Source organism: Danio aesculapii, chromosome 18, assembly GCF_903798145.1.
Source record: "Danio aesculapii chromosome 18, fDanAes4.1, whole genome shotgun sequence".
In the NCBI taxonomy this organism is placed as follows: Eukaryota; Metazoa; Chordata; class Actinopteri; order Cypriniformes; family Danionidae; genus Danio; species Danio aesculapii.
The window spans coordinates 27,363,579-27,379,893 of NC_079452.1; the positions used below are offsets into that span (position 1 = coordinate 27,363,579).

The window sequence follows — 16,315 nt, forward strand, 5'->3', positions numbered from 1 at the left end:
GCTTCATGTCCTGTCCTAATTAGTTAATAGTCAAATATTATTTACTGTCATCATGGCAAAGATAAAATAAATCAGTTATTAAAGATGCGTTATTAAAACTATTATGATTAGAAATGTGGTGAAAAAATCTTCTCTCCGTTAAACAGAAATTGGGGGAAAAAAATAAACAGGGGGCTAATAATTAAGGGGGGTTAATAATTCTGACTTCAACTGTATATATTGACTTCCATAGTAGGAAAAAAACCTGAATACTATGGAAGTCAGTGGTTACAGGTTTTCACACAACATCTTCCTCAAACAGGACACTCAAACAGGTTTGAAATATGTGAAGGATAAGTAAATATGGACATAATTTTCAATTTTGGGTGAACTATCCCTCTAGTTTGTCAATGGTTACAGGTTTTCAGCTTTTTTTCCAAAATAATTTTGATATTATTATTCGATTGTCTACAGAACAAACCACTGTTGTTCAATGATTTAGATTAAAGACCTATCTGTTTAGTAAAGCATACACTCAGTGCACCACTTAGCGGGTTCCCACACAGGCTCTGCATCTTGCTTATATACACTATGAACAGCAGCTACGCTAATTATTCTCTTTATTCTCCATTTCCACCTGGGGATACTCTTCCCGAGGCCCTCAGACTATGCAGAGTCACTGATTCAATCCAAGACCAACGACGAGATGATCCCAAGGTTTCCATATCCTGGACCAGGCCGTATCCTGAGAAGCTACTGTGGTGGTCATGGAGGAGTGAAACATGAGACTGATTCCTGTGACGCTCCAGAGACAGACGAGTCTTCGCTGAGGCCAGCTTCCAGCCTCCGCCACTGAGACTGCAGCTCTGCACAAGACGTTTGGCCAGTGGAGAAATTAAAATGGTCGTGCCCAACTGAGCCTGGTTTCTCTCAAGGTTTTTTTTCTTCACTTCCGCCAATTAGTGAAGGTTTTCTTCCCTCTCCGCTGTCGCCACTGGCTTGCATGGTTCAGGATCTGTAGAGCTGCCTATCGTTGGATTTGCTCTTCAGTGTTTGGACTCTCAGTAGTGATTATTAAACCACACTGAACTGAGCTCAACTGAACTGAACTTAAACACTACAAACTGAACTACACTGTTCCTATTTACTGTTACCTTCAATGTGAAGCTGCTTTGACACAATCTACATTGTATAAGCGCTATACAAATGAAAATGAATTGAATTGCATTGAATTTACCTACAGTAATTAACCTAGCAAAGCCTAGTTAAGAATGCTAGTATCTTTCAAAATAAAATAAAATAAATTCTTAAAACTGTTATGTGTTGAAAAAAAATCTCTATTAAACAGCATTCGGGAAACATTAGAAAAAAGATGAATAATTCTATTATATTCAAAAGTCCGTAAAAATTACAAACAATATTTGTAAATTAACAGCTTGACTGTTATTTTATGTACTATATAATTAATGACAAATTACAGCAATTTTCCTGTTTTATACAATACAATTGCCGTATTATTTACACAGTGTTTTTTCCAGTTTTTTTGAAGTACATTTAAAATTACGTAAAATTAAAGTAATAATTGTAATTACTTGCTCTGTAAAAAAATAAAAATCTTAAAAAAAGGTCAAATGACTGGCAGCTACGGCTGCCAAACAAAAACCATAAAATTACGGTAAAATTTCTTTGTTGAAATAAAGTGCAAAAATAATAAATCTACAGATATTTTCATTAAAATGTTTACAGAAAAACACTGTTATTTTACAGACTTTTCCTAGATTATTACGATCAAATCTTCAATAAATAAAATAGATAAATTCCGCTCACATGCACCTGTTCCGGATTCCGCTGATTGCACACACACAGTCGGAGGATCGTTATGAACTGATTACATGGACTTTAAAAGCACACGCAGCACCAATTGCTAGTCTTGTTATACTGTTACTGTGAACATGTTTCTCTTCTTTTGCTGTGCTTTGTTTGTTAATTGTTTATGTGGTTTGCTGCTGGGACCATTTGGCTGTTATTTGACCATGACTCTGGATTCCCTGCATACATCTGTTTGCCCCTGTGTTGACTGTTGCTTGCCTGACCATCTCTGTGTAATAAACCTGCATTTGGATCTGCACTCCTTTGTCAGCATCCCCTTCACATTACAGTTCCATTTCATTTAAGATTTGTAACTGAATTATTCCATATAAATTAAACCTCTACATGTTTTATATAATACTATTCAATAAAATGCAACAACTGTAATCTTAAAGTTGTGAGAATTTTAATCAGTTGTATCTCGTTTTTGTTTTTTCCAGACGTTTTTGATCCAAAATAAAACTGTTAAATTACGACCATGAGCATGTCTTGGCATTTTATTAAAGGTGTTTAATTGGCTAATAATTCCAATAGTATCTGAATACAGCCTTCATGATGCAAGCTGAGATTGCATCGCTCAGAGATACAAAGTCAGATACAATGCACTAGTGCGCTAGTGACATCACTGTGAGGAGTAGGGTTAGGGGTGGGGTTAGGTGAGCACATTAAAAAGCATTGGATGCAGCTCAGATTGCATCTGCACCGAGTCTGCAGCAAGACCCCTCTTAATAATTCTGCCTTCACCTGTATATCTTGTTTTGTCTGAGGTCATGAGGATGAGTAAATGATCACGGCAGTTCACTTTTTCTTCAACATTGTGTACATATCATCAGCATCATATATTAATAACTCTTCATGCTGGAAACACAAGCAGGTTAATCATGCTTCGGGGGCGGGACAGGAAGTAGTAGGAGTGAAAGGATATGAGGTGGGTTTTTAGATGAGTGTATTAGTGCTTATGCTGCTAGAACTGATTAACAGAGAGTGTACAGAACAGCCTGAATTATTCACAACCAGAAAACTGCAGAGATCCAGTGCAGAGCCATCATTTACTGCGTTTAATGTTGCTTCAAACCTCTGTGTAAGGGGTTTGTGAGTAAATGATGATTAAATGTGATTCCTGCAGCTGGACTGGTTGTACACTGCTTTTTTGTTGAGCAAAGCCAAACAAGAACCATTACTGGTTCCATTAAAGAAGCTTTAAGTGAACTTTTCTTAAAACAACTATTTTTTTTGTTTGATTTTTGTATTTTTATTTTTTAAAAACATGATCATCTAAATCAGGGGTTTTCAAACTGGGGTTTGCAAGAGAGTACTAGTGAACAGGGCAAAAAGTTAACCTAAACCCTAGCATATACACTACCTGACAAAAGTCTTGTCGCCTATCCAAGCTTTAGGAAGAACAAATAATAACTTGACTTCTAGTTGATCATTTGGAATCAGAAGTGGCTCATATGAAAGGCAAAAGCCTGTAGATTACGCTTATTTCACCACAATAAAATATGATCATGGCTTGATTTTGAATTATATTAATAGGACAGTAAAGTCTGACTTTGGTTAGACAAAAGTCTCATCACTGAACAGAAATAATGTCCAGTATAGAATATGTGGTCATGCTGCAGTGGAAACAGAATGAATATTGTGTCTGACTCCATCATGAGCTTGGAGGACTGCATCAATACATCTCTGCAATGACTCAAATCACTGATTAATAAAGTCATCTGGAATGGCAAAGAAAGCTTCTTGCAGGACTCCCAGAGTTCATCAAGAGTCTGTGGATTCATCTTCAATGCCTCCTCTTTCATCTTAGCTCAGACATGCTCAATAATGGTCATGTCTGGTGATGGACTGGCCAATCCTGGGGCACCTTGACCTTCTTTTCTTTCAGGAGCTTTGATGTGGAGGCTGAAGTATGAGAAGGAGCGCTATCCTGCTGAAGAATTTACCCTCTCCTGTGGTTTGTAATGTAACGGGCAGCTCAAATGTCTTGATACCTCAGGTTGTTGATGTTGCCATCCACTCTGCAGATCTCTCACACGCCCCCATACTGAATGTAACCCCAAACCATGACTTTTCCTTCACCAAACTTGACTGATTTGATGAGCATCTTGGCTCCATGCGGGTTCCAGTAGGTCTTCTGCAGTATTTGTGAGGATGCAGTTCAACAGATAATTCATCAATAAAATCCACCGTCTGAGAGTTTTCCAAATGATCAACTAGAAGTCAAGGTATTATTTGTTGATCTTAAAACTGGGATCAACAACAAGACATTTTTCAGGTAGTGTATATATAATAAAAATATAAAATTTGAGAAATGACATACTAATCAAAATTTTGATTGAAATAAATAAATTAAGATAAATTACGACACAATAATTATAATAATTATAAACAATACAATTTTGGTTGTACAAATATTATAAGATATTCAAATAAATAAGCCATCCATAAGATTTTCATGAAAATTAGATCAAACAAAAATAAACAGATATCATAATAATATATAAGATAAATATATATGGTGTATAATGTATAATAAACAAAAAATGTCAACATGATGATAATCATCTTTTCTAAATGAAAATTTTTTAATTATCTAATAATTTAATCTAATTATTAGGATACAAAAATATAATCTATAACATTAATTTGAAAAACATTAAATAAGATTCAAATAAACAAATAATGCCAAACCTAATTTTAATAAATGAACACTAGATGATAAATAAATAAATAAATTAATTAATTAATTAATTAACACAGAAATAAATAAATGAATAAATAAATTAATTAATTAATTAACTCAGAAATAAATAATAAAAATAAATAAATACAGAAATAAATAAATAAATACAGAAAAAAATAAATAAATACATAAATAAATAAATAAATAAATAAATACATTAATAAATACATAAATAAATAAATACATTAATAAATACATTAATAAATAAATAAATAAATAAATAAATAAATACATAAATAAATAAATAAATACAGAAATAAATAAATACAGAAATAAATAAATAAATACAGAAATAAATAAATAAATAAATACATTAATAAATACATAAATAAATAAATACAGAAATAAATAAATAAATAAATAAATACAGAAATAAATAAATAAATAAATACATTAATAAATAAATAAATAAATACATAAAAAATACAGAAATAAATAAATACATTAATAAATACCTTAATAAATAAATAAATACATAAATAAATAAATAAATAAATACATAAATAAATAAATAAATACAGAAATAAATAAATAAATACAGAAATAAATAAATAAATAAATAAATAAATAAATAAATAAATACAGAAATAAATAAATAAATAAATAAATAAATAAATAAATACAGAAATAAATAAAAGAGACATTTATTCTAAATATATTTTATAGATGGGGTTTTCACACTGTAAAAAACGCTTTAATATCTATAAATTGTTAAATTAAGAAGAATTTTTTTACAAGTCAAAACATTGTTTTATTTTCAGAAATCATAAGTCTATCTGCCAATGGGGTCAGCAAAACAAACTTGTTTCCAGGTTGAATTAGGATTATTCTACCTATTGCCAGACTATTTAGCTTGTTTTAAAGAAAAACTCGATTAATTTTGACTCATTATTCCTGAAAACGAAACAATTTTTATCATTTGTCTTGAAAATTATGCCTGATATAAGACTTTTTAGATATTTGGACTAAAAACAAGACAAAAACTCCAAGAATCAAAATCTTAGAATGAGGATATTTATCTTAATAATCTTAGGACATAAAATATATACAAGCGATTTCATATTTTAGGATTTATGTCAACTAAAAGTTTGAAACCCCCTGAACTAAACACACCACTTCCACTATAAATAAGTGCAATTTTGATGGCTTGATGGATGTTAACGTTCCTTCATGGAGCATCGATGCCAATGGTGAAGCTTTATATTGAGTGTGTAGAGAGATGTTCAAGGAAACCTGTCACACACCTTGCAGAAGACCACAGTCCCTTCCTCCTGGTGCAAGAGCCCAGAGGAGACCAGGACGACAAGAAACACAGATTTATCACATTTACACCACACTGAAGAAGCACAACACACACATGCAGGATTCACTGCTGTTCAGCTGCGTTCATCATCCATTCCTGCAACCATGAGCTGAGCTTCTGCTGTTTCTATGGCAACACTGCACATCAAATAACATCAGAACCATAGATATTTACATTAGATGTCGTCTACGCTATTGTTGTCTATTGGAAGGAATGCGTCAACAGAGCCGCCATTTTAGTACAGGGTAGTGCTCCTTTGAAATGAATGTGGGACTAAGGTGCAGTGGAGGAATGGCCATCCAGAGCCAGAGATACATACACATATTCACATATATCTATGATCGGGAGTTTTCCCGATGGTCAGTATGCAAATATTCATGTAAATTACGATAATTTTACATCTCTTTTCTAAATTGATGGATAAGTAACCGCACGGGCATTCCTGACAAAGAGCATGTGTTTGTGTGCATGAAAATGTATTATCCTTCCTTCCTGTTAAATTTGATCCAATCCGTGTCCTGAAACACCCCCCCCCCTCCTGCATTTGTGAATGAATCTCCGTTATGAACGACTTGTTCTCTCAGCCGACAATAATACAAATTTCTGGCACCGCAGCATCTTGTTGTCATATTTCATTCACATTGTTTGCTTATGTTATTCAACAAAACTATAGCATAGCCTAGTGTTTAGCAAGTTTGTGCTACTTTGCCTTACGGTGAATGCAGTAAGCAACTGTATTATCATCATTAACGTTACTTGTTGAGCACAAAAGTTCGCAACATACACTGTAAAAAAATCTGTATTTTTACAAAATAAAAATTTACAAAATTTACAAAAAATTTTAAAATAAGGCCTGTTAAATCACAGAAATTTACTGTAAAATAAAAGAGGTTAAATTACAGAAATTTACTGTAAAATAACAGAGGTTGAATTACAGAAATTTACTGTAAAATAACAGAGGCTGAATTACAGAATTTTACTGTAAAATAACAGAGGCTGAATTACAGAAATTTACTGTAAAATAACAGAGGTTGAATTACATAAATTTACTGTAAAATAACAGAGGTTAAATTACAGAAATGTACTGTAAAATAAAAGATGTTGAATAAAAAATTACTGTAAAATAACAGAGGTTGAATTACAGAAATTTACTGTAAAATAACAGAGGTTGAATTACAGAAATTTACTGTAAAATAAAAGAGGTGGAATAACAAAAATTTACTGGAAAATAAAACAGGTTGAATTACAGAAATTTACTGTAAAATAAAAGAGGTGGAATAACAAAAATTTACTGGAAAATAAAACAGGTTTGAATTACAGAAATTTACTGTAAAATAAAAGAGGTGGAATAACAAAAATTTACTGGAAAATAAAACAGGTTTAATTACAGAAATTTGCTGTCAAATAACAGAGGTTGAATAACAGAAATTTACTGTAAAATAACAGAGGTTGAATAACAGAAATTCACTGTAAATTAAAAGAGATTAAATTACAGAAATTTATTGTAAAATAACAGAGGTTGAATTACAGAAATTTACTGTAAAATAACAGAGGTTGAATTACATAAATTTACTGTAAAATAACAGAGGTTAAATTACATAAATTTACTGTAAAATAAAAGAGGTTGAATAAAAATTCACTGTAAAATAACAGAGGTTGAATTACATAAATTTACTGTAAAATAACAGAGGTTGAATTACATAAATTTACTGTAAAATAAAAGGTTGAATTACAGAAATTAACTGTAAAATAACAGAGGTTGAATTACAGAAATTTACTGTAAAATAACAAAGGTTAAATTACAGAAATTTACTGTAAAATAACAGAGGTTGAATTACAGAAATTTACTGTAAAATAACAGAGGTTGAATAACAGAAATTCACTGTAAATTAAAAGAGATTAAATTACAGAAATTTATTGTAAAATAACAGAGGTTGAATTACAGAAATTTACTGTAAAATAACAGAGGTTGAATTACAGAAATTTACTGTAAAATAACAGAGGTTGAATTACATAAATTTACTGTAAAATAACAGAGGCTGAATTACAGAAATTTATTGTAAAATAACAGAGGTTGAATTACAGAAATTTACTGTAAAATAACAGAGGTTGAATTACAGAAATTTACTGTAAAATAACAGAGGTTGAATTACAGAAATTTACTGTAAAATAACAGAGGCTGAATTACAGAAATTTACTGTAAAATAACAGAGGTTGAATTACAGAAATTTACTGTAAAATAACAGAGGTTGAATTACAGAAATTTACTGTAAAATAATAGAGATTAAATTACAGAAATTTACTGTAAAATAAAAGAGGTTAAATTACAGAAATTTACTGTAAAATAAAAGAGGTTGAATAAAATTTACTGTAAAATAACAGAGGTTGAATTACAGAAATTTACTGTAAAATAACAAAGGTTAAATTGCAGAAATTTACTGTAAAATAACAGAGGTTGAATTACAGAAATTTACTGTAAAATAACAGATGTTGAATTACAGAAATTTACTGTAAAATAACAAAGGTTAAATTGCAGAAATTTACTGTAAAATAACAGAGGTTGAATTACAGAAATTTACTGTAAAATAACAGAGGTTGAATTACAGAAATTTACTGTAAAGTAACAGAGGTTGAATTACAGAAATTTACTTTAAAATTAAAGAGGTTAAATTACAGAAATTTACTGTAAAATAACAGAGGTTGAATTACAGAAATTTACTGTAAAGTAACAGAGGTTGAATTACAGAAATTTACTTTAAAATAACAGAGGTTAAATTACAGAAATTTACTGTAAAATAACAGAGGTTGAATTACAGAAATTTACTGTAAAATAACAGAGGTTGAATTACAGAAATTTACTGTAAGTAACAGAGGTTGAATTACAGAAATTTACTTTAAAATAACAGAGGTTAAATTACAGAAATTTACTGTAAAATAACAGAGGTTGAATTACAGAAATTTACTGTAAAATAACAGAGGTTGAATTACAGAAATTTACTGTAAAGTAACAGAGGTTGAATTACAGAAATTTACTTTAAAATAAAAGAGGTTAAATTACAGAAATTTACTGTAAAATAACAGAGGTTGAATTACAGAAATTTAATGTAAATTAACAGAGGTTGAATTACAGAAATTTACTGTAAAATAACAGAGGTTGAATTACTGAAATTTAACAAAATTAAAAATTTAAGGAAAGTTATGTATTTTAATGTCTGTTATTTTAAGGTAATTTTTATAGTAAATAAACCGTAAAACTACAGATTTTTTTTTATAGTGTACAAAAAATTAAAAAAATAAATCTTATCTAAAAATATGATAATATTTTTTTACCGAAAATATGATACACTGGTGTTTTGGAATATGAAAAAACTGTATCTGATTGGGCAGTTAAAAGATTTAACTTGGTCCATCACCATACTGGTAGATCTGTCTCTGTTGGATAGCAGCATATTTACACGTGACTCGCAACATATAATCTGTCGCAAGGGGTTTAAAGTCCCTGGCGTCTGGCTGAGATCTAGACCTTTTATTAAGTTTGGCGAGCTAAAGTGATCTACTCCCAGAAGGGGGTAGATATCAGGGGCCGTGTCCAGACGGAAGTTGAAATTAGGGGGCACGTAATTAGAGCTGCAATGCTTAACTTTTCAATTTCAGGTGAAAAATGAGATCTGTTAAAGACGTCTAATAGATCAATAGATTTCAAAAAAGTCTACAGAAGGGGGGGGGGGGGGGGGGGGGTCGATCACCAGAATGGGAAAGTCTCAGAATAAATTGAGAAAATATGATACACCGATGTTTTGGAATATGAAAAAAAACTGTCTTTACGCCGTTTTCATCTGTTTTTATATTATTTGTTTCTATTTTATTTATACTTGTCTCTTTTGATGCCTGTTTATGTAAAGCACTTTGAATTGCCACTGTGTATGAAATTTGCTATATAAATAAACTATAACTATATAAATAAAATATCTAGTGTATATATCTATGCATCAGAACATTGGAGCGCTGCATTATTTTATCTTTCAGTTTGGTTGAAAATTTTTGGAATAGCTTTTGGAGGACAGAAGATTGTTATATTTATATATTTTACTTTTACTTATAAAATAAAGGGCCCTATCATACACCTGGCGCAATAAAGCGCAAGATGTGTTTGGTGCGATTTGTTGCTATTTTCAGACCAGCACGACTGTAATTTTCACGCTTTGCGCCACATTGTTTATTAGCAAAACCATTTGCGCATTTTTGTAGACTTATGGGTGTGCTAGTCTGAAAAAGAGGAGTGTTAAGGTGGATTTGTTGGCGTGTTGCTATTTTGAGGAACTGAAATAGACTGTGCCATTGACCAACTAGAAAGCTGCTCCAAAGTCCAGCACAGAGCTCGTTATTTATGCACCTATATATGCAGGAATTTTTTTGTTTATTCAAGACAATTTGTATAATGTTATTATTATTAGCAGTATTATTTATAATATACGTATTTATACTTGTTTTAATAAAAACAGTTTAGATTTATCCACCTGTTGGGTTTTGGAGACATCTGCATAACCATATGGGGCATAAGAACAGGATTTGCATTTAACTCAGTGTGTTTGCATTTAACTCAGTTTTACGACCACACTTCGTTATTATTGTTCGTTTATTAATTTGCTGGAAATTAGAACTGAATATAGAAATAGTTTTGAAACAAATCTTTGCACTTAACAAACTAAATTAAACATGTCGGCTACTAAATGTTTTCAGTGGAGTGCGTACAACACTGTTTCCTTTTCCACCAAAGTAAAGTAGTAAAGAGTAAAAGTAAAGAGAAAGTAAAGAGGCTAAATGGAGGAGGCTCGTTCTTTATCCTCGCACTGCAGATGCTCTGTTTAACAGTTGGCGTGATGCAACTGACCCTTAAAGGGATTGTGAGATGAGACTCTGATTGGTTTAATTCACGTTATGCTCAAAACACACTCAGAACTCATTAAGAGAATAAGCACAACCCTGTTAGACCATGCACCGGGGCGCAGAACGTATTTTTCCGTCCTTAAAATAGCAAAAGTGGATTCGGACACGGCCTTAATGCTTTTGCACCATACCCTTTAAACTAAGCGCTAAGATCGTTAAAATAGAGCCTAAAATGTTATTTAAAAAGTATTGTTTTGGTTGAGTATATTTGTATAAAATTATCCCCAATTAATCTCCAATTTCTGAAAGAAGTGCTGGTATTTGTTTGCAGCCTGTTAAAGGGATAGTTCACCCAAAATGAAATGTACTTACTATTTACTCACTCTCGAGTGGTTCTAAAACTTTATGAGTTTATTACTTTTGCTGAACACTAAAAGAAGATATTTTGAAGAAAGCTGAAAACTTCAGAGTAAGAAAAACTTGGAAAACGCTATGGAAGTCAATGGTTACATGTTTCAGGCTTTCTTCCAAATATCTTCCTTTGTGTTCAACAGATGAATCTCAAACAGGATTGAAACAAGTAAAGGGTAAGTAGATGATGACAGAATTGTCAGTTTAAGGTGAACTGTCCCTTTAAGAGGAAGAAGCAGGAATCTCCTTCTTATGAGTCTCATAATGGCAGTAATTCAGACACGTGATGAACGCAGCTTTACAGCAAGTGATCTTCTACAACTTCACTCACAGTTAGTGGGAAAACAGAAAGTCTGGAGTGTAAGAGTGAGTGTATTTCTGACCTGTTTTCCTCCCATGGACTCGAACATCTTTTCCAGCTGGACTCTAAGCTGCTGGATGTTGTTGAGGAGGATACAGGGCTGGAAGAAGAACACAGATGATTCAACAAGAGATTATTCTCATTTGTACATGCAGCCAGCCTTCAAAACACAAACAGACATCTGCACTGCTGTAAATATGGAGCTAAAAATATGCCAAAACAATCTGAATTTGAATTGTTTTAATTTGAATTATTGACAATTCATAACAGTGGAGATGATAGTGGACTTCAGGAGAAACCCCCCTGCTCTCCCCCCACTGAGCATCATGGACAGCATTGTGGCAGCAGTGGAGTCATTCAGGTTCCTGAGCACCACCATCTCTCAGGACCTGAAGTGGGACACTCACATTGACTCCATTGTCAAAAAAGCTCAACAGAGGCTGTACTTTCTTCCCAAGCTGAGGAAGTTCAACCTCCCAAAGGAGCTGCTGAAACAGTTCTACACCTCCATCATTGAATCAGTCATCTGCACATCAATAACTGTCTGGTTTAGCTCAGCTACTAAATATGACCTCCAAAGACTACGTCGAATAATTCGGACTGCTGAGCGAATCACTGGCACAACCCTTCCTACTCCCCAAGAACTGTACTTATCCAGAGCGAGCAGAAGGGCTGCCAACATCACTCTGGACCCCTCACACCCAGCACACTGCCTCTTTGAACTTTTACCTTCTGGTCGACGCTACAGAGCACTGCGCACCAGAACACCCGGACACAGAAACAGTTTCTTCCCTCAGGCAATCCATCTCATGAACACTTGATAATAATTGTGGAACCAACATCACTACTTGCTATACACTTTTATACACATATACACTTATTTAACAACACACTTTACATGCCAATTTGCACATAACAGCTGCACATATAACGTTGTATATAGTAATAAACATGTACATACACTTGTCAATTTGTATATTGGCATTCACTACTTACTTGTATTTTTTAGAATATATTTATTATCTGTTTTTTGTCCTGTCTCTGTAATCCTGTTGCACTGTAGAAGCTCTGTCACCAAAACAAATTCCTCGTATGAGTGAACATACCTGGCAATAAAGCTCTTTCTGATTCTGATTCTGATTCATTCATTTTCTTTTCGGCTTAGTCCCTTAATTAACCAGGGGTCGCCACAGCGTAATGAACCGCCAACTTATCCAGCACATGTTTTACACAGCGTATGCCCTTCCAGCTGCAACCCGTCTCTGGGAAACATCCATACACACTCATACACTACGGACAATTTAGCCTACCCAATTCACCTGTACCGCATATATTTGGACTGTGGGGGAAACCGGAGCACCCAGAGGAAACCCCCGCGAACACGAGGAGAACATGCAAACTCCACACAGAAACGCCAACTGACCCAGCCGAGGCTCAAACCAGAGACATTCTTGCTGTGAAGCGACAGCACTATCTACTGTGCCACAGAATCGCCTATTGACAATTGTAATTAAATAAATCTGAATTTTTATACGCAGCTAAAAAAATTTTGAATTTTAATTTCTTAATTTGAATTTCATTACTTGAATATTGAACATCTGAAATGTAACTACAGAATTTTTCAAGGCAGATTTTTTATAGACGTGTTTTCAGACTACTGATTTTTTGTGTTCTGAATTCCTAGACTGCAGATATCCAGTTTGTAAAAATAATAAGATGTACAATAAATAAACGTCAAATAATAAGAAATACAGTTTCAAGTTTTCAAGATGAAGAAATTGAGAACATCAAATTCAACATTCTAAAATTCAACACCAGAAATTCAGATCGTGAAATTCAGATTCAGCAGAAAGTAGGTGAGGGGTCATCAGCAGGGAAGAGTAGACGATCACCGAAACGTTAAAGCTAAAGTTAAGCATTTTGGCCATCGGGGGTCAGCTATTTTCAGTAGTTTGTGTAATAAATATATGCAGGCTTCAGTGAACCAAATTCATATTTTTCATTCAAATACATCTTATAGGTTAATCAATTTTATTTGACATTTTTGGCCTTTTCAAGCTCTTTCCAGGGGCATTTTCAAACTCTCCCAGTATTTTACAGCTGTGCTAAATTACACATTTGCATGCACACGCTTCATTATCAAATTATATAAGATGCTATTTATTACAATATTCTATAGTACAGCATAGCATATAGTTTAGTATTATAAGGAACATTTTTGAACTGCTCGATCTTGCAGATTCGCACTCTATAACATCAGAAAGGTCCGACCCTTCCTATCTGAACATGCAGCTCAACTCATTGTTCAAGCTCTTGTTTTCTCTAAACTGGACTATTGCAACTCTCTACTAGGCGGGCTTCCAGCTAACTCTATCAAACCTCTTCAGTTGCTTCAGAACGCAGCAGCACGAGTGGTCTTTGATGAACCCAAAGAGCACATGTCACTCCGCTACTCACCCGTTTGCACTGGCTGCCAGTTGCTGCTCGCATCAATTCAAAGCTCTGATGTTTGCTTACAAAGCGACCTCTAGCTTTGCTCCTTCTGCTCTCACTTCTGCAGATTTATGTGCCCTCCAGAACTTGCGTTCTGGAATGAACGTCGCCTCGTGGTTCCATCCCGAAGAGGGAAGAAATCACTTTCCCGAATCTCACATTCAATCTGCCCAGTTGGTGGAATGAACTCCCTAACTGCATCAGAACAGCAGAGTCACTTGCTGTCTTCAAGAAACGACTAAAAACTCAACTGTTTAGTCTCCACTTTCCTTCCTAATCTGTAACTGCCTCTCTGGCTATACCACTAACTGTACTCTCTCTCTCTCTATCAAAAAAAAAAATAGAAATTTCTAATGCTTTGCTTCTTAGACTTTACACACCTGAAACTTGTCTATAGCACTTGTTCACTGCTGCTCTTATAGTTGTGTAAATTGCTTCCTTGTCCTCATTTGTAAGTCGCTTTGGATAAAAGCGTCTGCTAAATGACTAAATGTAAATGTAAATGATATGTTTGCCCAAAGCCCATTATCAACACCTCTTTTAAATATCATCTATTCACATCTAAGATGTCATATTTAACCTTACATTTATATTTATTTGAATGATCTGATTTTTCCATATATTTAAAAATATTACATTATTTTTGGCTGAAATGCATAAAACCAAAGTGTCCAATAGGTGGCGCCAAACCTTTACCTTTATCACTGAATTGTTCATTCAGAGTCGTTCGAATCGGCTCATTTATAAATGAATTACAGTTTTTCTCAGTGGCGTTGGTGCATTTCTCACGACACTATTTACATTTGCACAAACGGTAATGCATTTCTCAGAACTATTAGTCGTTGTTGGGCACATCATAGTAGGCAGTTTCTCATTCCTTCCAGCAAATTGTGCAAATGCTTTTGGACATGCATCAACTGCTTTCAACAACTCTCTGCTGTTTATAACATTATCATTCTCTATGTCTTCAGTCACATGAACTAAACTGTGAATGCTGAATAATCATTCCATATTAAACTAATAGTCCTCATTCATTACTGGAGTCATTACATCAAGAAAAACGTTGAACTAGGTCAAAATCTGTCAGCTAATTTTATAAAAAACCTTTAAATCCACACTGCTTTCCAGATGACTGTTCTGGAATCACTAGCTACATCTGGCAACACTGGCACTGTTAAAAATAAAATCACCATTTGTTCAGCCCCTGTACTTTTTTCTGTCATATATACTAAAGTTGTGAATAACTATTGATCTACATAAAAATATGTATGTTATGTCATATAAAATTGTTATGTCAACAGTACTTGCTAAAAAATGTTATGTCTACATGTTTAACTGAGTTTTCTGGACAAACACTTTTGTGTTGAACAGGAACATTGATATTTAAATAATTCGCTTATGACGATCAAAAACTAAGTTTGTTTATCTGTTGCTTGTAGGAGAGTTGACACAGTGACGCAGTTGGTAGCACAGTCGCCTCACAGAGAGAAGGTTGCTGGTTTGAGAACCGGCTGGGTCAGTTGGCATCCCTGTTTTCACGTGGGTTTCCTCCGGGTGCTCCGGTTTCCCCCACAGTCCAAAGACATGCCGTACAGGTGTCTGAATGTGAATGGGTGTTTCCCAGTATTGGGTTGCAGTTGAAAGGCCATCCGCTGTGTAAAACATAGTGCTGAATAGCTGGCAGTTCATTCCGTCAGGGCGACTCCTGTGAATAAAGGGATTATGCCAAAATAAATGAATGAAAAGAAATTAATAAGTCTGTGCTGGTCATTTTAAGTAAATTGATTAAAATCAGATGATATAGCTAACTAGTAATAATTACTTAAATTGCAATAAAAATAAAAAAAAATCATCCAGTGAACAGAAAAAAATGATTGACTCAATAGCAGTAACTGTTGCTTCAGTTGATGTGACAAGAATATCTATGTTAGTACAATACAATAATGAACATTGCATGAATAAAGCTAAATTAAAGGTAAGCGGAACAAAATATTGTTACTGAGAAAAACTAAAAAAACAGATGTGTGAGGACAACTCAAAGTTCTTACTGCATCAAGTTGCCTTGTTTTTTTATGTTTTCCTCAACAATTAATTTGTTACAGTGTGGTTGAGGGCGGCGTGACAGTCCTTTGCCTAGAGCGGCAGTTCAGCTTGCTCCGGCCCTGGTTGCTAGTCAACTAATATTTATAAAGAACATCTGTTTTTTCAAAGGGTCAGTAGGGTCTGTTTCCGATGTCTGTTATCGCAATGCACTTTGGGTAAATTG

General features: G+C 33.6%; 1 protein-coding gene across 1 annotated transcript in view; it reads right to left on the minus strand.

The window, feature by feature from the left end:
• Positions 1–16,315, minus strand: part of LOC130245302 (protein unc-13 homolog C) — a 384,171-nt gene that overhangs the window by 54,941 nt on the left and 312,915 nt on the right. The window contains exons 23-24 of the mRNA XM_056477954.1: positions 11,579–11,656; positions 5,839–5,865 (exon numbers count right to left, since the gene is read on the minus strand). Of these exons, the coding sequence (XP_056333929.1) occupies positions 5,839–5,865; positions 11,579–11,656 (105 nt within the window). The remainder of the gene's footprint in view (positions 1–5,838; positions 5,866–11,578; positions 11,657–16,315) is intronic.